At 53.8% G+C, this 21,479-nt stretch overlaps 1 protein-coding gene across 1 annotated transcript; it reads right to left on the reverse strand.

The window, feature by feature from the left end:
* Window positions 1–8,851: 8,851 nt before the first annotated feature.
* On the reverse strand, window positions 8,852–19,727 carry SLC30A3 (solute carrier family 30 member 3). The gene is made up of 8 exons (XM_007971154.3): window positions 19,450–19,727; window positions 14,727–14,908; window positions 14,123–14,269; window positions 13,867–14,020; window positions 13,109–13,307; window positions 12,742–12,847; window positions 12,341–12,475; window positions 8,852–11,078 (listed from the first exon to the last, which is right to left on the reverse strand). The coding sequence occupies exons 1-8, from the start codon at window positions 19,542–19,544 to the stop codon at window positions 10,930–10,932; spliced, it is 1,167 nt and encodes a 388-aa protein (XP_007969345.1). The 5' UTR covers window positions 19,545–19,727; the 3' UTR covers window positions 8,852–10,929.
* Between the last annotated feature and the right edge of the window lie 1,752 nt (window positions 19,728–21,479).

Below are 21,479 nucleotides of genomic sequence, written 5' to 3' on the forward strand. Positions count from 1 at the left end.
GACTCAAAGACTTGACAGAGTTCTGCCCTCTTTCTGACACTGGGAGAACACTCATCAGGGTGAAAGGAAGGCTGAGCACTGCGGCCTGTCTGAAGCCGGGCCTTGACTCTTCCCCACTCTTTCTGGTTAGTCCTCCTCCAGTGGCTAAGGCCGCCATTGCATTCTCAAAACCACCCTGGAGTTCCCCAGCCACTGTCACTATTAGGAGCCCCTCCTACTTCCCAACCCTGGGAGCCTCTGCCTGACATTGGACAGAGGGGCAGATGCCATGGAGAGCTGAGGAGCACTTTGGCTTAGAGACCCCAGGGCAGGGGCCTAAGGGGAGTAGCTTATGTGTCTGGTTGAGGGCTTCTGAGGAGCGGCTATGCCATCCGGTGAACTTGAGTAGCATTAGAGAAATCTCGTTTCTTGTTCCAACAAAACTTAGCACGCTGTGGGTACAAAGCACCATATGCAGTGGGAGTATGAGGACGAACAAGGCAATTCTAACCCTCAGTTTTCAGCCTCAGGTCATGAGGCTTCCAGTGGCTTCTACAGATTAAACTGCTGCACACTGGCACATGATAGTGCAAACTGCTCTGACACCATTCAGGAAGCACCTACTTCATCCAGAGAGTATCAGCGTATTCTAGAGATGAGAAAAGGAGAAGGACCTCGTTTTTTGAGAACTTAGTGTGAAGAGGAACTTGATGTGTATTCTCACTTCTCACACCAGCCTTCCACCCATTTCACAGCTGTGGACGCTGGCTCAGAGAAGTGGGGCCAGGCACGGTGGCTCACGCCTGTAATCCCAGCATTTTGGGAGGCTGAGGCAGGCGGATCACCTGAGGTCAGGAGTTTGAGACCAGCCTGGCCAACATGGTGAAACCCTGTCTACTAAAAATACAAAACTTAGCTGTGTTTGGTGGCGTGTGCCTGTAATCACAGCTACTTGGGAGGCTGAGGCAGGAGAATCGCTTGAACCCGGGAGGTGGAGGTTGCAGTGAGCCAAGATGGTACCATTACACTCCAGCCTGGGCAACAGAGTGACACTATCTCAAAAAAAAAAAAAAAAAAAAAGTGGCCGGGCGCAGTGGCTCAAGCCTGTAATCCCAGCACTTTGGGAGGCCGAGACGGGCGGATCACGAGGTCAGGAGATCGAGACCATCCTGGCTAACACGGTGAAACCCCGTCTCTACTAAAAAGTACAAAAAACTAGTCGGGCGAGGTGGTGGGCGCCTGTAGTCCCAGCTACTCCGGAGGCTGAGGCAGGAGAATGGCGTAAAGCCGGGAGGAGGAGCTTGCGGTGAGCAGAGATCTGGCCACTGCACTCCAGCCTGGGTGACAGAGCCAGACTCCGTCTCAAAAAAAAAAAAAAAAAGTGGTAGCTTGCTGGGCCACTCACCTTGAGACTCATACAAAGGACTTCTTAACAACCACCTTTCTGTTAGAGGGAAAGGTCATTTCTGGCTTTAAGGGCGTCCAAAACCCAGTGGGAAAGACAAGCCACAAATCTAAGCAGCCAGAGAACAAACCTAAGGTGTCCTGGAGGGAACCAGTTTTCAGAAGAGGTCAGCACAGATAAATGGAGTCGGAAAAGCCTGTGCCGTAGGGTGTGAGCTGTGTTGTGAGGAAGGACGAAGAATCTCCTTTACAGTACAGTTCGAGAGGAATGGAAATTGTCTGTGGTACTGTGAGGAGACACTGAACTCAGCAGAAGATTCCTACTCAGTATTGTGAGGGTTAAGAGTCTGATGGACCAGACCAGGGGATTTGGATGTCAATTCCAATAGAAATGTTAATTTACAACCATAGGTACTATTTGAAGGAGGATACTAAGTATAATGCCAAGTCCGAGAGTGTGGAGGCCTCCGGTCCTGCCAGTGTTAACCCTTTCCAGTCTTTGCAAACCCAGATTCCTGACTGACGAGGTCTCACTCAGGTACCTGGAGGACTTTGTTGGTTGGAAAATAGAGTGTCATTTCCAGAACCCTTCCTCTTCTTTCTAGAGACTCCACTTCCTTGCTTAAACTCTTACAACAAGTCAGAGATTAGTTTCCCAATTGTACTCATGGGTACTTGGGACTCACACACAGATTCCCACAGAACTTGGATAGCCTCACCCTCAAGTAGAAGCGGTGTTTGCTGCCAAGTAGCGAACGCATTTTACTCAGTTGCTAAGTGGTGGGAGGTGTTCCTGTCCTGAGCTTTTCTTTGGCTCTCCTAATCATAACACAGCTCTGAGTTGAATAAACTTTTTTCCCATATGACCAGAAAGTAGATCTTATTATATTGGGAAATAAAATGAAAAAACTTACCAGCAAAAACCAAAATTAGCGCTTTTTAAAAAAATTTTTATCTTTTTGAGATGGCATCTCGCTCTGTCGCCCAGGCTGGAGTGCAGTGGTGCCATCTTGGCTCACTGCAACCTCCGCCTCCCAGGTTCAAGTGATTCTCCTGCCTCAGCTTCCCAAGTAACTGGGACTACAGGCACGTGCTACCACGCCCAGCTAACTTTTTATACTTTTAGTAGAGGTTTTGCCATGTTGACCAGGCTGGTGTTGAACTCCTGACCTCAAGTGATCCACTCGCCTCGGTCTCCCAAAGTGCTAGGATTACAGGCATGAGCCACCACACCCAGCCAAAATTAGCCCTTTAATACAATACCTTTGACTGAGCCTGTTCCACATTCACTGAGAAACAACTTCATATGTGCCATGTAATTGTCACGAAGCATAAAAAGTTACTTTCCTTCCTGAGGTACTTAGGAGGTTTGATCTATTTCTTTTATAAGAAACATTTATATGCCTAAGCGCTTTACAAAAACATTTATATGTTCTAAGCGCTTTACAGATACATCCCTTTGACACTTGCATGAATCCTTTGACTCTATCCCCCGCCTTGAAAGAAGTCTGGCTAACGTTGGGTTGCTATTACAGCCATTTTCTCCCACCTCTTCACTGTCCACCCTAGTGAAGGAGACAACCCCCTCAACATAGGTAGTCCACCTGGAGCTTTGTCAGCTGCACTCTAGGCCTCACCTTACAACTACCTACCTGAAACCATGGGCAAGTCAGTATGCCTGTAGGCTTTTAGTTTTTATATTAAAAAATTTTTTTTGAGATAGGGTCTCGTTCTGTCACCCAGGCTGGAGTGCAGTGGCGCGATCTCAGCTCACTGCAGCCTTGACCTCGTGGGCTCAAGTGATCCTCCCACTTAAGCCTCCCAAGTAGCTGGGACCACAATGGCCATACCACGACGCCCGGCTAATTTTTTGTTTTTTTTTGTAGGGATGGGGTTTTGCCATGTCGCCCAGGCTGGTCTCAAACTCCTGGACTCAAGCGATCCTCCCCACTCAGCTTCCAGAATAGCTAGGACCACAGGCACATGCCACCACGCCTGGCTAATTTTTGTTCTTTGTTTTGTAGAGATGGGGATTCACCATGTTGCCCAGGCTGGTCTATTCCTGGGCTCAAGTGATCCTCCTGCATCAGTCTCCTAAAGTGCTGGGATTACAGCCATGAGCCACCATGCCCAGCCCACCTATAGGCTTTAAAAAGGGGGTAGTTGGCAATTCCCAGTGTAAAACTGCAAAGTGTCTGTAGTTCTGCAATAATATCCCCAGAGACAGTAAGGGGGCATTGACCGGTGGAGGTGAGGAGCAGAGAATGAGGGTCAGGATGGGATGAGTGCTTATGGAAGACTCATCTGGCAGCAGTGCCTAGAAGAGGGAAAGGAGCCATTCCACCATCTGGAAGCCAATTAGGAAGTTGTTGCAGTAAACACAGCATGGGTGACAAGGGTCTGGATTCAGAGACAGGAATAGATGTTATACGACTGAGGAGAGAGGAGAGTGAAGAATGACCGCACAGTGTAGGACCTCAAGACTGGAAGAATGAAGACTGATGAAGGTAGACCAGATAGCCAGTTTGGGGGAGGGGAGGGTTGATTCCCTTTGGGTGTGATACCTAGCTGCCATGGGCCATCTATATGGAGATGTTATGGAGGTAATGGAGCTGGGGAGTTGGAGCAAGCACAACAGAGACAGGTGGCATTTACATGTGACAACACAAGTGCCATGAGAGCAGGGACTTTATTCACTGATGTATCCCAAACACCTAGAACAAGGTTGAGCACATAGTAGGTGCTCAATAAACATGTTGACTGAAGCATCAACATAAAGGTAATTGAAGCTTTTAAAATATGCATATTTGTGGAATGGGGGCAAGCCTCAATTTCAGCAAGGGCAGCAAGAGAACTCAGAAGAAAGCCCTCAAGAGGCCCAGAATTCCAAGTGTGTGAGGGACAGGAGACGTATTGGCAGATTCAAATCCTGTAGCAGGCCAAAGAGAAGGAAATTTGAGGCAAGGACGTTGTCACAATAGTTGTTAGGCTGATGCTTTGTGGTGGTAAGCAGGTTTCACGAGGTTACTGAGGGACTGGTTTAGAAGCTGAGGTCATTTACCAAGTGGCAAGGAAAAAAATGGGTATTGAGATTGGGCGCTCAAAGGCTCTAGAGAAGGTCGGGGAAGCTGTGATGAATCTGCAGGAGATTAATAGAGTCACAAGCAAGACTTGAGGGAAAGCTAAACACTGAATTTGTGGTGGGGCTGGGGGAAGCCATGTCCAGGGCAGGGGTGTGGAAGGGCTTGTACTCCCTGGAGAACCCAAGAAATAGAAATGACTGCCTGCTTGAGAGCACCTGGATTGCTACCATCACATGCTCCCATCAGATACAGATTTATACCTCGGGAATCAGCATGTATGAAACCTGCTTGTTGGCCCATTGGTAGGAGCTGGGGATTAGAGGGTATGTTATGGACTTTGCATTGGCCTGATGTTTATCTGTTCACCATCCTTCCACCCATTCCTTCCATCACCAGCAGTCACAATGAGCATGTACTTGGTGTCTGGCTGTGAGTTAGATGCTGGGGGAGCATGCCTTCCTTTAAGGAGCGTGCAGTCAGTAGCCACTCCCCATGTTACTGTGCCTCCCAGCAGTCCTGTGTGACCACGTCCTGGTCCAGCAGGATGGAGGGAAGCAGGGAGGCCATGCTTGGGCAAACTCCATGGTCAGGAAAAAGCAAGTCTGTTGTTTTAGGGTCTGAACCCTGCTTATTTTGGTAAGCTTTCTTATCTTTTTAATATTCTGGGTTCAGTTCCCTTCTATTTCTCCCCAGGTTTTTGGCTACAGTCCTTTAAATTAAATTTATAGCCATCATTGTTGAGCCAAAGCAAACGAGAATGGAATTGGAGGTTAAGGTTTGGGTCATGTCCTCTAAGTGAGCTTCACCAGGCCCGGACTTCTTCCTGTCCCCAGGATGTTGTAGCCAGAGAGCAGGTGAGGGTGTCTGGGGTACTGCATGGGGAATGGCAAGAGCAGAGAGAGGTTAGGGCCAGGGCTGAAGGAGGGAGGCACCGGCTCTGGCAACCTGGGCCTTCCTGCCTACCCACCCTCCCCACGTTCTTTCTCTTGCCAGTTAAGGAAACAGGGCCTGCTTTGTGTATGGGGTTGCTGGTGATCACAGCTGCATCTGGGGGTGTGGTGATGTACACGTGGAGTCCCAGCTGCTTAGGAAACTGAGGCAGGAGGATTGTTTGAACCCAGGAGTTTGAGGCTAGCCTGAGCAGCAGAGCAAGACCCCATCTCAAAAAAGAAAAAAGAAAAAGCCCACACACAGCTGCATCTGGGGCCTCAGGCTTTGCCCTGTTGGGGCCTGGGAACCGCCCCTCCAAGCACCCCTTGGAAGGTACTTACCAGGTACTGACGAGGTGGCCCTGGAAACTGCCAGAGTTGGGGGAAGGGAGGTTGGAGAGTTAAGAGAGAAGAGTACTCCAACTGTAAAAGGAACACCCTGAATACAGTTCTCCACAGTGAGGGGCTCTGCCTGGCCGAGGGGAAAAGGGTCTTCCCATCCTGACCCCAGTCCTGAGACTCACTGCAGAGACTTCCGGCTGCCTCTGCCGCTATTGTGGTGCAGGCCCCAGTGGGGGGCGCTGCTCCCCAGCCAGCGGGGTTCTAGGCAGCGGGAGGGCCAAATGCCTCCTTCAAGCTGGCTGCACTGGGGCCCTGACCGGGTGGGAGGGCCGATAGAGGGTGGTGCTTATCACCCGGGCTTCCTCTTGACCCTGCCCCCTGGGTCCTGGGCCTTGGCCTTCACCTCTCAGACGTGGTGCAGGACTCACCCTGGGCCACTCCAGGTGGGCAGCCTGGGGAGAAGGGCAGGACCTGCCCATGTGCCCATGCTGCCCCGCCCAGTCACTGCAGCACGAGGCTTCTAAGGTTCGCAACCTGCATTCTGGCCCCTTGGTCTCCAGTCTCTCCTTTGAATAGCCCTGCAGCTCACAGCAGGGAAATCCAGCCTGCCTCTTTCCCTCTGCTCTCCATTTCACCCCTTCCCTAGCTGTCCCTCTTCTCTGGTTCCTTCCTCTCTGACCTGAAAGCCCTCCCCTCCCCGAGTTAATCAGCCATGTAAAGAGCTGGGGCTGGCTGAGGGATGGGCCCTCCCCCCTCCCCCACCTGCGTTGCTCTCCCCTGCCTTCCCCTCACCCCTCCCAGGCCCAGTCCCTTCCCCTCGACGTTCCCTCCTCCATCTGTCATCAAGGAAGGGCACCCAGGGGAAAGGGACTTCTGGATAAGCAAGTGGAGGAGGAGGGGGATTGGAGGATAATGGGGGAGTGCAGGCAGCTCTGTAGATAAGGATTTCCTGGGCTCCCAGGGATGGTGGCCCAGTGTGAAGGTGGGAGAATGCTCCAGAGACCTGTCTCCTCATCCTCCCAATGCCTGAAGGTGGGCTGAAAGGCAGGGTGGCATGGAGAAAGGGCTGGGGACTTCCAGGGGCCAGAACCCAGAACCGAGTGGGAATCTCAGCCCTGACGGTCACCAGCTGCACGACCAGGGGCAGGTGAGCCTGCTTCTCCATCTGTCAGGTGCACAGGATACTGTTAGCACCACAGGGCCTTGTACAAAGTAAGCTCAATGACTGCTGCTTCCTTTCCCTGCTGTTAGGGTGCTGGGCCACTCTGTTACCCTGAAATCTCTCCCCTACATCCTGGGTTCAACCCAAAAGCTAACTCTTATACACACCTTCTATATACCAGGCATGTTCACGCCCATGATATCATGTAATCCCTATTTTATAACTGAGAAAGCTGAGACGCAGAGAAGTGAACTGTGACTAGAATCATAGTAGAAGGCAGAACAGAACCAGAGGGGCTGACCCCAAAGTCCCAGGACAGGAGTGCCAGCGGCAGCAGACTGCTGGAGGAGCTGGGGAAAGGTTTGCTGAGAAACTCAACTAGGCAAGAGCTTCAGAGGGGCCTAGAGTGGGAGTGAGAGCTTGGGCGTGTGCTGGCTGACCCAGGGGAAATATTTTTCCCTCCCTGAGTCTCCTTCTTCTATGGACAGAAGATGGACTGGATGCCTGGCGAAGGCATTCACTTGCCCTGAGCATTCTGCTCCCTTCCCTGCAAAGGGACCCGGCATGGCACAGATAGGACAGGCTGTGGCTTAAAGCATTTCATAGGGTGAAAATCGAGTCCTCCTCTTCCCCACCCTCCTTCCCTCTCCTCGATTTCCTCACTCTTCCCCACCCCCATCCTGTCACTTGGGGCCTATAATCAATGAGACGTAAAATGAGAAAGTATCAGGAACCAGCAAAGCATGGCGAGCAGCTGGGGCGGCCTTGCCGCCGGGTGTGATGGACTGCCAGCCTTTTGCCTCGCCAGCCTCCCACGCCCTGACGTGGGCAGTGGCATCTCACCCAGCCTGGGCTAAGGCTCCCGGCTGGACATCAGGCAAGGGGCTAGCTCTGATAAGTCCAAAAGCCTCACCTTTAAAAAGGAATGAAATCTATGGTCTTGACATGGAAAGATGAGTCCAGGCTGCATGGTTGAGTCATAAACACAGGTTATACGATCTCACCTATAAGATGACGCCATTTTTGTTATTATGTAGAAATACTGACCCCATACTGGGATTAGCAGCTTTTTCAGGAAGTAAGATTACAGGAGAAACATTCACTTTCTACTTTATATACTTTTCCTTTGTTGTGCCCTTAAAACAAGTATATATTGCTTTTATAATAAAAATAATCTGATAATAAATGTATTTCCATTATGAGGAAGGCTCACAGAAATATGCATGGGCTATTGAAAATGCTCAATGTCCTTGCTTTGGGCTGGGATTTTATCAACATGGTGGGAAGGCCTAAAGCACCAGATCTAAAATCAAAGCACAGAGTCTAATTTTTTTTTTTTTTTTAAGACAGAATCTCCCTCTGTTGCCCAGGCTGGAGTGCAGTGACGCGATCTCAGCTCACTGCAACCTCTGCTTCCTGGGTTCAAGTGATTCTTCCTGCCTTCAACCTCCTGAGTAGCTGGGTTTACTGGCGCACACCACCACACCCAGCTTTTTTTTTTTTTGAGACAGAATTTCAGTCTTGTTGCCCAAGTTGGAGTACAATGACATGGTCTTAGCTCACCGCAACCTCTGCCTCCCCCGGGTTCAAGCAATTCTCCTGCCTCAGCCTCCTGAGTAGCTGGGATTATAGGCATGCGCCACCACACCTGGCTAATTTTGTATTTTTAGTAGAGACAGGGTTTCTCCATGTTGGTCAGGCTGGTCTTGAACTCCTGACCTCAGGTGATCCACCCACCTCGGCCTTCCAAAGTGCTGGGATTACAGCATTGAGCCACTGCACCCAGCCAAATTTTTGTATTTTTTAGTAGAGACAGGGTTTCATCATGTTTGAGACACAGTCTCACTCTGTTGCCCAGACTGGAGTGCAGTGGCACAATCATGGCTCACTGCAGCCTCAATGACCTGAGCTCAAGTGATTCTCCCCAGTTAGCCTCCCAAGTAACTGGGACTACACACTACCATGCACAGCTAATTTTTGTATTTCTTGTACAGAGTTTCACCATGTTGCCCAGGCTGATCTTGAACTCCTGGGGTCAAGTGATCTGCCTGCCTCAGCCTCCCAAAGTGCTGGGATTACAGGTGTGAGCCATCTTGCCTAGCTGATTTTTTTTTTTTAGATTCTCGCTCTGTCGCTCAGGCTAGAGTGCAGTGGCATGATCATAGTTCATTGCAGCCTCAACCTCTTGGGCTCAAGTGATCCTCCCACCTCAGCCTCCTGAGTAGCTGGGACCACATACATGCACCACCACACATAGCTAATTTATTTATATTTTTAATTTTTTTTGTAGAGACAGGGTCTCACTATGTTGACCAGGCTGGTCTTGAACTCCTGGCCTCAAGTGATCCTCCTGCCTCAGCCTCTCAAAGTGCTGGCATGACAGACGAGAGACACTGAACCCAGTGAGTTTGATTTTTTTTGAAACAAGGTCTTGCTCTGTTGCCCAGGCTGAAGTGCAGTGGCATGATCATGGCTGACTGCCGCCTTGACCTCCTGGGCTCAGGCAATCCTCCTGCCTCAGCCTTCTGAATAGCTGGGACTACAGGTGTGCACCACCACACCCAGCTAATTTTAAAATTATCTGTAGAGACAGGGGTTTCCCTAGGTTGCCCAGGCTGGTCTTGAACTCCTGGGCTCAAACAATCCTCCCACCTCAGCCTCCAAAGGGCTGGGATTACAGGCATAGGCCACTATGTCCAGCTTGAGTTTGCTTTTTTTAAAAGAGAAAATCAACAATCCCTTAATGAGCCTGATTTTAAGACTTAATGTGTCAAAATATGCAGTTCTTAAGACAAAGGGGGAATAGGTGTAAAAGAGGTCCTTGGTGTTCACAGCCTAAACCTGGACTCAGGGTTGGCTGCTATCAGGGTTGAGGGATCCCTACTGCTGGACTCCTTAGACGGCCTGAGAACCAAGCCCACATCAATGCTATTCTCCCTCAAAGGGACCCAGCCTCCCTCCAGCCAGCCTGAGGCCCACTGGCATGCAGGGACCTCTGAGAACGACTGACTCCCAGGGATTCCTTGGCTCCTTACCTTCCAGCCTTCTCCTGCAACCAAGCCTAGGACACATGGGATTCTCCCTGAGCCAAGGACCCAGGCATGCTGTGAGCCAGGGGAAGGGGAGTAAAGAGACTGGTGGCTTTTACCTTACATCTGAGGGTGGAGGGGCTGGGAAAGTACAGGAGGTCTGTGGGAGGTCACTCCAAAGGCTGGGAAGGGACAGGAGGGATTTGGTTGTTCTCAAGTGACCTATTTGATTTACCCCTCCTGAGGAGTCAGCACACAGGCTGAAAGATGCAGTGAGACATGAGTTTATTGGTGGAGCTGCAGCGGAGTCCTCCCTCTTTCAGGGATAGCCAAGGGCACAGCACCAACAGAGGGATGGAGAGACAGACCCCCAAACAGACACATGGATGGAGCAGACTCATACAGACCATAGCACAGCCACATAGGCACAGAGATACACAGGCCACAGCACCAAGAACAGACACACACACACACACACACACACACACAGACAAAACCACAGGGCTAAGACACACGGACAAAGTGCGGGCTTGGGGCCCCTGCATAGACAGAGCGAGGGCCATGTGGGGAGGGGGCCCCTACTGACCTCCCCTAGGCACAGGCACACGAACAGCACATAGACAGGCAGATGCCCCCAGCCAGCCAGCCGGCCTGCCACACAGACAAATGGACGGCAGGGAAAGGATGTTCGTGGCTCTCCAGACCACGTGGAGAGGGCACCACAGGCCTTCAACACACCCTGCCACACTGAGGCCCGGAAGTCCCTGCCCCTGAACTAGTCACATCTATTCCCCTGACTCCCAACCCACTCTCTGCCACACTTTGGTCTTGCCCACTGGGGCTGGGGCTGGGGCTGAGGCTGGGGAAACTGGCAGGTGGAAGGAGGGAGAGAGGAAGGGGTATGGACTTGGCTCGGTTCCGTCTCTGTGATCAGGGCAGCAGATGCTGAGAGTCCGGGGCTGAGCCTCGGCCTGGCAGTGGGGTGAGGGAAGGGCCATGGCTCAGGCTTGTGGGGGCTCCTGGCAGCGCAGGCACTGGGCCATCTCCGGCTGGTACTGCTCGACCTGCAGGGTGCAGCTGGAGAATCCAAACCGGGAGTAGAGCCGGGATGAGGCTTCAGCCAGGACAGCTTCAGGGTCAGCAGTGGAGTCTGTGGGAGAGTGATAAGAGGCGGCATCAATCCCAGGGGAGTCAGGAACAGGCAGGGACTGAGATAAGGACAGGGAAAGGGGCTGCACAGCATTAAAGCCAGGCGTGAATGGGAGCCTGCTTTTCTTTCTGTGTTGTATGAACAGCATAAAAGTGTCAAATCAAATGTTGGAGAGACTCACCCCAATCAACCGTGCTAACACACTAAACTCTTCCCAGTCTCCTATTCTCTCCTGTCACTGAGTGTCAACAAACAGCTCAACGTTTCAACAGCCATATCACCCGATTTCCCAGGACAATCCAGATGTTAAATATCTGTCTCATTGTCCCTCTAGAGTTTCCATCAAATATCCTACAAATTATAATATTTTTGGCATCCAAATTGCATGACTCTGATTGCTTCTTGCATCTGGAAGAAACTCAAAAATCCTTTGTCAGCTCATGACTCACCATATATATTTTTAATAGTTGAATCATAATGTAGATGCAATTTTATATTCAGCTTTTTTTCTCAGCATTATACCCTAAACATTTTTCCTAGTTGCTGTACAATCTTCATATGCATCATTTTTAACAGTTACATGATACCTCAGGGTGGAGGTGCCGTAATTTACCTAACTATGCCCCATCACTAGACCTGTAGGTACTAATGATCTTTTTTTTTATTTTTATTTTTTTAATAAAGAGCATCGGGACTCTCTTTTTTTTTTTTTGAGACAGAGTCTTGCTCTGTCACCCAGGCTGGAGTGCAGTGGCACCATCTCGGCTCACTGCAAGCTCCGCCTCCCAGGTTCAAGCGATTCTCCTGCCTCAGCCTCCTGAGTAGCTGGAACTACATGCATCCGCCACCACGCTGGGCTAATTTTTTGTATTTTTTAGTAGAGACGGGGTTTCACTCTAAAACCCAGATGGTCTCGATCTCCTGACCTTGTGATCCACCTGCCTTGGCCTCCCAAAGTGCTGGGATTACAGGCATGAGCCACCGCGCCTGGCCACTAATGATCTTTTAAAGGGTTGTTGGTTCCCTGTGCTACTTCAAAGAGGGTGAAACCTCCCCCAGAACACTGCATCCAGTGGATGGAGACTCCTTGTGTCCAACATGCACGAGCACGTGTGCATGTGTGTGTGTATATGAGAGAGAGACACAGACAAACAGAGACAGATCAAGAAAGACTGAAACAATCCTAGTAACTCAAGCTATTGTCCCATGTTTGGGGTGGGGTATGGTCTAGGTAGTGACTAGCTGGGGCCAGTGAGACTCACCGATGGCCAGGTGTGCAGAGGCAACGTGGTATGTGAGCGTAAGGGCCCACAGGTGCAGCTCATGGGTAGCCCGGACTCCTGGCACCGACAACAGCGTATCCCGCACAGGTTCGAACCCCACATTGCGGGGGGTACCTGCAACCAGCACCAGTCATGCCTTACTGCCAGGGCCACTCCTGCCCAGAAGCAGCACCCCCACCACGGGACTCCACCTCCCCTATCCTGTATCCACTCTCCTTTTACCCCTACAATTCACCCTATGCCCAAATCCTTGTTCCAGCAGCAGACCCCATGAGCCAAGCCTTCTTCCCGTACTCTCTTCAGAGCAAAAAGTGGTGGCCCAGTGCGAGAGTAAAGTCAGAGACAGCCGCAGGGGTGGGGAGCAGTGGTGCCTGACTCACCTTCCATGAGGATTCGAAGAACATCTCGGAGGGTGGGAGCCGTGGATCCAAGGGCACAGATGGAGAAGAGGAAGGTGCTGATGGGGTCGGCTGCCTTGTACTGAGGCTGCAGAGAAAGAGACCCCTAAGCCCAACAACCAGCGAGCTTCCAGAGGAAGATCTAGGGGTGTCTTGAACAAACAGGACCTGAGAGGCCCCTCAAAACCCTGCAGAGGGGACAGGGAACATGACTCATGTCTGGGAGAGTCCTGGGAGGTGGGAGGGAGGAGCTGGAGGGAGGGGAAGGAAGCTTTGGGACCTGGGAAGGAGGGGGCTGGGATGTGGAGTTGTGGGGAGGAAGGCTGGGGCAGGTCTCCAACAATGGTACCTTGAAGTAGATGAGGATGGAGGCAGCCAGTACCCCAAAGCTCTGCAGGAGGTCCCCCAGCACGTGCACAAATGCTGCCCGGACGCTGGTGTTCCCCAGGGGCAGGGGCTCTTCAGGCCCCTCCTCCAGCGGTGCATACTCTGCTCCCCTAGACCCGTGGCTGTGGGGGGGCCCAGCCTGGTGCAGCACAAAGGCCATTCTGAGGGGGAAGCAAAGCAGCTCAGCCCAGGGGCCTGCTCCTGGCCTCCTATGCCCCCATCTCCACGCCCCGTTCTCTCACCTCCCGAGGAGCCCTTTCCCAGCCCCTGGAAGAAAATAGCATTTTGCAAGAGAGACAAACAATGCAGCCTGGGGGAAAGAATACCAGACTTGGTGCCACACCGTGGATTCGGATGCTGGCTCTGTTACCTAAATAGATATACGACTGGGGCAAGTTACCTGTCAGGACTGACTGCATTAATGGTAAACTAGGGGTAATTCTACCTACCTCATGGGGTGGCCATGAGGTTCAAATGCAATCATGTTGATGAAAGCCCTCATCAGAGTGGCTGGCCCATGGCAGGCCCTTAACAGAGATCTGCTGACTGAATTTTAGGTCTCTATCCCAGACCCTTCTCAGGCACACCCAGGGCAGCCCATGGAAAGCTGTGTGCGCATGTCTGTGTGTCTGGTGGGGAAGAGAAAGCCAGCTCTCCCATCCTGGAGGAAGACCCCTCGCCCTGGGCCCCACAAGGTGCCTGCTCCATACTGGGACGTACAACAGGTTGGCACAGACTGCGATGCTGGCGGTCAGCAGCATGGCACCCCCCTCGATGTGGTAGTCGCTGTGCAGCAGGCGGACGAAGGCCAGGTACAGGAGGATGCCAGTGACCATCCAGAGGGAGACCACAGAGGCCAAAGCCCCCAGAGTCTCTGCAGGGTGGGGGGGAGACAAGCTGTCAGAGACCTGCTTGGGACCCTGAGAGGTGCCCTCTGGCAAGACTGGAGAGTCACTGGGCCATGCAAGGGCCTTACCTGAACGGTGCCAGCCAAAGGTCATGGTGCGGGTGGCTGGACGGGTGGAGAGCCAGAGGGAGAAGAGGCTGCCCATCATGCTGCCCACATCCGCCAGCAAGTGGGCTGCGTCGGTCATGATGGCCAGGCTGTGTGCCAGATACCCGCCTGCCAGGGTGAAATGATGGAGTCTGCTTCCATTTAGAAAATATCATGTAGTGTGTATAGGCATGGAAAATAAATTGGGGGATATACACCAAAAATGTGAATTGGGGTTTTCTCAGGTGATGGGACTACAGGTATAATTAACTACTGTCATGGTCTTCTTTTCATTCATCTGTATTTTCTAACTTTTTCTACAATGATATATTTTATTTTAATAACAAGAAAATAAGGTTTTTAAAAGAAGCCAGCCCTGACCCACTGGCCCCGGACCTTGACTGGAATTCCCTTTGGTGCTCTGTCCCTCACCTCTCCCACTTCCTGAGTCCCGGGCACCCAGCTCCCCTATCCCAGCCATCCCCATCTCTGCATCTGCACCCAGGAACATCCCTGGGACTCTGGGTGGAGAGTGGCTTGCGCAGGTGTTGGGAGGATGAGGTTGAAGGGCTGCTCCCCAACTTACCGACCACCTCCCCAGCCATGAAGACAAAGCACACGGCACAGGCAGCATACAGCTGCTTCCGTGCATGCAGCCTCTCCGGGGTGAGACCCGGCGGCGGCAGGGGGTCCCTGTGGCAGTGGTGGAAGGGCATCTCCACAGGTTTGGACTCCTCAGGAAGGGGCTCTGATGGCTCTGTGAAGAGACTGAGGCAAGCGACATGGTTCAACCTGGGCCTGGCCCACAGGCTGGCCTGCTCACTCCACGTCCTCAGTCCCCCATGCTGGCCTCATCAGACCATCTCTCGCTCCTTCCCCAGGCCTGGTCGTATCTGGGAGCTGTGTCAGCAGAGGGCCACATGAGAGATGGGGGCTAATGAACAGGTCAGACCCCAGCCTCCCTTTTCCCTCCATACACAGAGTCACAGAGTTTCACAGCTGGAAAGCACCTTACAGATGGTCTAGTCTAACTTTTTTAAGAGATGGGGTTGGCCAGGAGTGGTGGCTCACACCTGTAATCCCAGCACTTTGGGAAGCCAAGGCAGGCAGATCACGAGGTCAGGAGATTGAGACCATCCTGGCCAACATGGTGAAACACCACCTCTACTAAAAATACAAAAATTAGCTGGGTGTGGTGGCGCGTGCCTGTAATCCCAGCTACTCGGGAGGTTGAGGCAGGAGAATCGCTTGAACCTGGGAGTTGGAGGTTGCGGTGAGCCAAGATCGCATCACTGCATTCCAGCCTGGTGACAGAGTGAGACTCTGTCTCAAAAAAAAAAAAAGAGAGAGAGAGAGAGATGGGGTCTTGCTCTGTTGCCCAGGCTGGAGTGCAGTGGTGTGATCAGAACTCACCACACACTTGAGTTCCTGGCCTCAAGTGATCCTCCCACCTCAGTTTACTGAGTTTCTGGGATTATGGGCGTGAGCCACCGCACCCGGCTCTAGTCTAACATTTTATCTTTATTTATTTATTTCTTATTATTATTTTTTAATTGAGACGGAGTCTTGCTCTGTCGCCCAGGCTGGAGTGCAGTGGCCGGATCTCAGCTCACTGCAAGCTCCGCCTCCTGGGTTTACGCCATTCTCCTGCCTCAGCCTCCCAAGTAGCTGGGACTACAGGCACCCACCACCTCGCCCGGCTAGTTTTTTGTATTTTTTAGTAGAGACGGGGTTTCACCGGGTTAGCCAGGATGGTCTCAATCTCCTGACCTCGTGATCTGCCCGTCTCGGCCTCCCAAAGTGCTGGGATTACAGGCGTGAGCCACCGCGCCCGGCCTACATTTTATTAAATAAATCAGAAGCATGAGGCTCACAGAGTTGGGGGACACATGGAGGCCAACCCAGCTAGTTGCTAGAGCTGAGACTAGACCCCAACCAAATCAATTTCTTATGCTAGGCACCCCAAAATGAGCAGGATTCTTGCTGATCTCTGAGAACTTTTGGTGAACAGGGCAAGTATGTACCTACACAATGATATAGAGCGAAGGTGGCCACTGTCATTAGGGCGGTTAGAGTGTTATCAGGGTTCTAAGGATGGAGGGCCAGACTAATTATAATGAGGAAATCAGGGAAACAGATGAAAGGTAACATGAGAAGGGCCCTGAAGAATGGAAAGGATTTTGATAAAGGCAGGTGAATGCTATGCCACGCACACCAAGGCAGTATGAAGGGAAGGTGGAATGAAGTGTGGAATGGGATTCATCATGTGTTCCTGGCCTTTGTGTGCTTCCTTTCCAGGCCCACCTCCCAGAGCCTCCACTCCTGGATCCAGCCCCCGCACTCTCTAGACGTGCAGCTGAAGTGTGGCCCTTTAAGAGATGAGCAGGGACGGCCAGGCGCCCTGGCTCAAGCCTGTAATCCCAGCACTTTGGGAGGCCGAGACAGGCGGATCACGAGGTCAGGAGATTGAGACCATCCTGGCTAACACGGTGAAACCTGTCTCTACTAAAAATACAAAAAAATTAGCCGGGCATGGTGGCGGGCGCCTGTAGTCCCAGCTACTCGGGAGGCTGAGGCAGGAGAATGGCGTGAACCCGGGAAGCGGAGCTTACAGTGAGCCAAGATGGCACCACTGCACTCTAGCCTGGGCAACAGAGGGAGAGTAGTCCGTCTCAAAAAAAAAAAAAAAAGAGACGAGCGGGACGTTGGGGCCAAAAAGTCTGATTCCTGGCACAGAGAACTGATGGCTAGATTCCAGAGCTGGGGTTGTCACGGGGAAGAAGGGGTGCAGCCTGCTATGGCTGAGGATGGCAGTGAGAGCAGCATGTTAATTGGACTTCAGTCTGACTATAAGCACCCAGCAGCGCCTACCTTAACTGCATGGTACCATAAGCCTCCCTTGACAAATGAACGGGGCTTGGGACCTCACCTAGGGCTGCCAGAGGCTGAGTGAGCTCAGGCTGAGTGCTAAGTCCATTCTGGTTCAATTCTCACCCTTGCCACTACCCAACCTGAACCCAGCAAGGACAGAATCTTCCACAGAATTCAGGACCTAAATAGAAAATACAGTACTAGAAATACTCATGGAGGTGTGACAAGAATACCCATGAGTAAAAACGAGGGCTCCAGATAGAAACGTGATCATAGCAGCAAAGTGGGGCGGGATGTCTGGGGCCTTCTGGCTGAAGACAATTCTGCCAAGTGGGTGAACTGAGTTTTGAGGGAGGTAGGGGGAACATTTGGTGCTCGTACAGAAAACTGAAATACTGGTAGATTAATTTCTTGAATTTCCAAAGCCCCATCCAAGACTTAGAATCTGGGTGTGTATGATTCTGGGTGTGTTTCCAGAGGAGATGGGGTAGTGAAGGAGGCTGTGAAACCATTCCTCGTTCGTTCAATGAGGTGCACCAGGCACAGCACACATAATGAAGCCCGGTCTGGTGAGTGAGACAGATTGTAACAAATGGCTTACTACACAAGGACAGGCTGATGTTAGGAGGGTTACAAACAAAGCAGTTTGGGGTGCAGGGAAGGCAGCACCCCCTCACAGGGGGCTCGGAGAACTTCACAGAGAAAGGCATGTTTAAGGAGATGAGACCTAGGTGGAGAAGGGTATTCCAGCCATGTAGAATGACAAAGACAAGGTTTGTGGCATGGAGTCTAAGTGTGAAGTGTCAGGGGAGGGCTGAGGAGGAAAGTGATGGGCTCAAAGGAATATAAAGGAAGATACACTGACTGCTTGAACAAATACGTCCTGAGCACTGAGATGACCTTGTTAATGGGAGGAAGAGAAGAGAGGAGAAGGGATGGAGGAGTCTAGAATAGACCAGGCCAGAGCTTCCCTGGAGGGTCAGGTAGGTTAGGAAACGCCTTTCAGAAAATGCTGCAGAATTGGGTGACTAATGGCCATACGAGAGTGAAGATGGACTGGAGCTGGAGATGCGAGTCTGAAGAGCAGAGGCTGGGTGGCTTTGTGGGCAGTGGGCAACATTCATTCCCTGGCCTTGTAAAGCACAGCACAGCCAGTCATCAAGGTGGCCACCCATCAACAGGCAGCTCCCTTTTGTTCTGCATAAATTGGGCACTAAGGAAGCCTGGCTGTTGGTGTGTGGGGGTGTGTGCATGTGGGGTGGCTACATGCTGTTTAGAGATGAGGAAAGGCTGTTTCCTCTCCCTGGCCCTCCGAAACCCCCAACAACCAACCAATATTGAGTGGGGAAGAGGGGTGACGTAGTAGGGGCTGAACCAAAGTCAAAAGGACACCTGAAGAGATGCCAGGCCTACGGCAGAGCCCTCACCGCGTCTCTGCAGGCCCCTGCAGGAAGGGGTCCAGCTCCCTTCTGCTCGCCCCCGCCCCCAACCCAGCTTGAAGGCCCCCACCCAAGGAAAGAACGAGAAGCACACAGAAGCACCACGTCAGAGACAAAGGGAGAGGGACTAGGAGAGAAGCAGAAAGATTGAGAGAGATGGGGTAGAGAAAAAGCTGGAGACCCTGCCAAATTCCCGAGACAAACGGACGGTCAGCCGACAGACAAGATGGCCCGCGGGGGTGAGCAGGAAAGCCCGGCGGCCGCTCAGAGGGGCAGGCGGATGGCGGCGGCGGGGGCGGGGGCCGGCGGGGCGCGTTGGCGGTTCTCCTACCGCCCCCGGCCCGCTGTCCTGGCCGCTCTGCGCGCCTCAATTCACACCTCGCCGCCCCCGGCCCCGTCTGTGCGGAGCCGGGAATACCCCCGCTGCCCAGACCGCACCTGCTCCTTCCTCGCCGCCCCCTCGCTTCCCGGCGGCCGCCCGCCCCCCAGGGGCCCGCAGGACCTGCGTGGAGCCCGGCCCATCATCGGGCCCTGGCGCCCACAGCTGGCCGCGGCTGGAGGGGGTGCGCGGAGGAAAGCCCCTGGGCCTCCAGAGGGAGCTCTGAAGTCTGGGCAGCTAGGCGCTCCCGTCCTGGGCCCGAGGCAATGAGCACCTCGAGGCACCCGGCAAGGGCTCCGGCCCGACGGAGCGGCAGCCGCTCCCAGGGAAAGCAGGCGCGGCGGGGGCGGCGGATGGGTCCGGCGACTTGGGACGCCGGCAGGAGGGGAGTGGGAGGCCGCTTCACCCAAGGAAATCAGGCAGCCGGGAGGAGGCGTAGTCGGCTGTGTAGGGCCGGGCGCTCCGTGCGGCCAGAGGGGACTAAGCGGGGTGCAGCGGAGCCGAGGGACCCGCGGGGCGCCGGGACGGCCGCCGGGGCCCGCGCCGAGAGAGACAACGAAATGGACGGAGGGTAGTAGGGTGGCGCCCCCAGGCCGAGGGCCAGCCCAGGTCTGTCCTACCTCTTCAAACGCAGGCTGCCGCCGGCGCCACCGCGGTCCAGGTGGCTCACCAGGCGAGTGGTCTCCGAGCCCCCGGCGGCGGGAGAGGGCTCCATGTTCCCGGTGCCCCGACCGTCGAGGCCCCACCGAGGGAGGGATAGGCCGGGCCGGCCCCGCACCAAGTCCGAGCAGCCCGCCGACCCCCAGGATCCCCGCAGGGCGGCGGGGCCACCAGAGTGGAGCGAACTGCAGCGACTGTGGCGCGCGGAGTCCGAACTGCAGATCCCGCTGCCGCCAGAGCCCCGCCCCGCGTGGGGCGAGCTCCCCAAGCCCCGCCTCCAGGCTCCCCAGCCTCTCCCCACCCTTAAGCCCCGCCCCACTGCCAAAGCCCCATTTCCCCGCGCCAGAGCCCGGTGAAGGCGGCGGGAGCGCCCCGCCACCCGAGTTCTGGAGAACTCCTCATCTCCGCAGCCCCGTCCCCTAGGCGAGCTAGCCCCTCCTCTGCACAAAGTCCCGCCCACCGGTTCCAAGCCTTGCTCCTCAAGCCCAGGGACCTCACGACCAACCTTCACCCAACGACCATCACTCTCTGCATGCCTGCACGGGGGGTGTCGCCCACCACGCGGCGGCAGACACAGGCGCGGACCCATTACCTATCTCCAGAGAACCAGAAAGAACTTGAGGTGAGCAGTGACACACGGAGATTCCAGGGACTCCAGAAACCCCTCTACGGAGAATCTGGGGTCGGAATTCACTAGCCAAATCTGCTGCCAATCACTGTACCGCGAATGATCATTTATTTTTATACAGAAACATTGGGTGACAAGCTTCCTGCTCTCCTTCAACCCATTGTTATCCCTGCTTTCCAAATGAGTAAACTGAGACCCAGAGGAAGAAGAGTCCAAGGTCACGAAGGCTGTGAATAAAGGCCCGGCCTGGACCCCCAACCTCTTTCCCTCCCCGGCTCTGGACGCCGCACTGGCAACTGGAGAGCGTGCACAGTCCTCTTACCGGCGGGGGCGGCCAGTGGAGTCGAGCCGCCTTTTTGGTGTCACGGCCACTGTTTATGGAGAGGGGGCTGAGGGGCAGCGTGTCAGCCAGTGATTCCCATCCTCCACACCTGCAGCGCCCTTCCGGACATTACCGCATTCTGCCTCATTTGGGGGAAACTAAAACCCAGGGGCGGGAGCGACTTACAGCAAAGTCGGTGGCCGAGCCTCAAGTCGAAGCTTCAAATGCTCAATGTTCTCTCCCCTCGCACCTGCCGCCACTGTAGAATGGGAGGGGGTGGGAAGAGGATTGTGCACTCGAAGCTATGACAGTCTGTGAAGAGGAGGGTCCGTAGGAGGAGGGGAGAGAGTGAGCAGGGATGGGGAAGCGTGGAGGGTGGGAATGGTTAGTAAGCCCAGGCAAGAAACTCACCAGCCGCATCCTTCAGAACACACTGGGCGTCCTGAACTTAGGCTTCTGGGGACAGACACCTACCCTCGACAGTGTTATTCCAACGAGACCGCGAGTGCACTTTCAAAAAACAAAACAACAAAACAAAAACGGGAGCACGTGCCAGATACAGTGGTTGGAAGTGAGGGGGTTAACCCGGGAGAGCTTCGCGGAGGAGGTGAGGCTTAAACGGATTAGGCAAGCTGGGCGGCGGGCTGGCTGTTCCGGCGGGGGAGAGTGTGGCTTGGCCCGTGCCAAGGTGTGCGGGCGGCGCGTGCGAAGGGACTGTCCTGTGCGGCGGCTGCGGAGCCGCACGGGAGAGCCACAGGGGCTGCGCTCGCCCTCCGCGCCGTCCCCGCCCCCGGCTGCGCCAGCCTTTTCTCGGCACCCGCCCCCGGCCTCCCCAGTCCAAAGCCCACGCTGGGTGAGGGGACAAGGGAGAGAGGGGGTCTTTCTCCCTCCAACCTCCCCTTTAGGCGCGGAACTTGAGGGACCTCTGTTTCACCTCGGGTCACAGGGAGGCAAATTGAGGCGGCCAGAGGGGGAAACCACCGGAAAAGGTCACCTTGTCGGGCTACTTATCAGAGTCAAGGTGGAACCCAAGTCCCTGC

Source organism: Chlorocebus sabaeus, chromosome 14 (genome assembly GCF_047675955.1).
Source record: "Chlorocebus sabaeus isolate Y175 chromosome 14, mChlSab1.0.hap1, whole genome shotgun sequence".
NCBI lineage: Eukaryota > Metazoa > Chordata > Mammalia > Primates > Cercopithecidae > Chlorocebus > Chlorocebus sabaeus.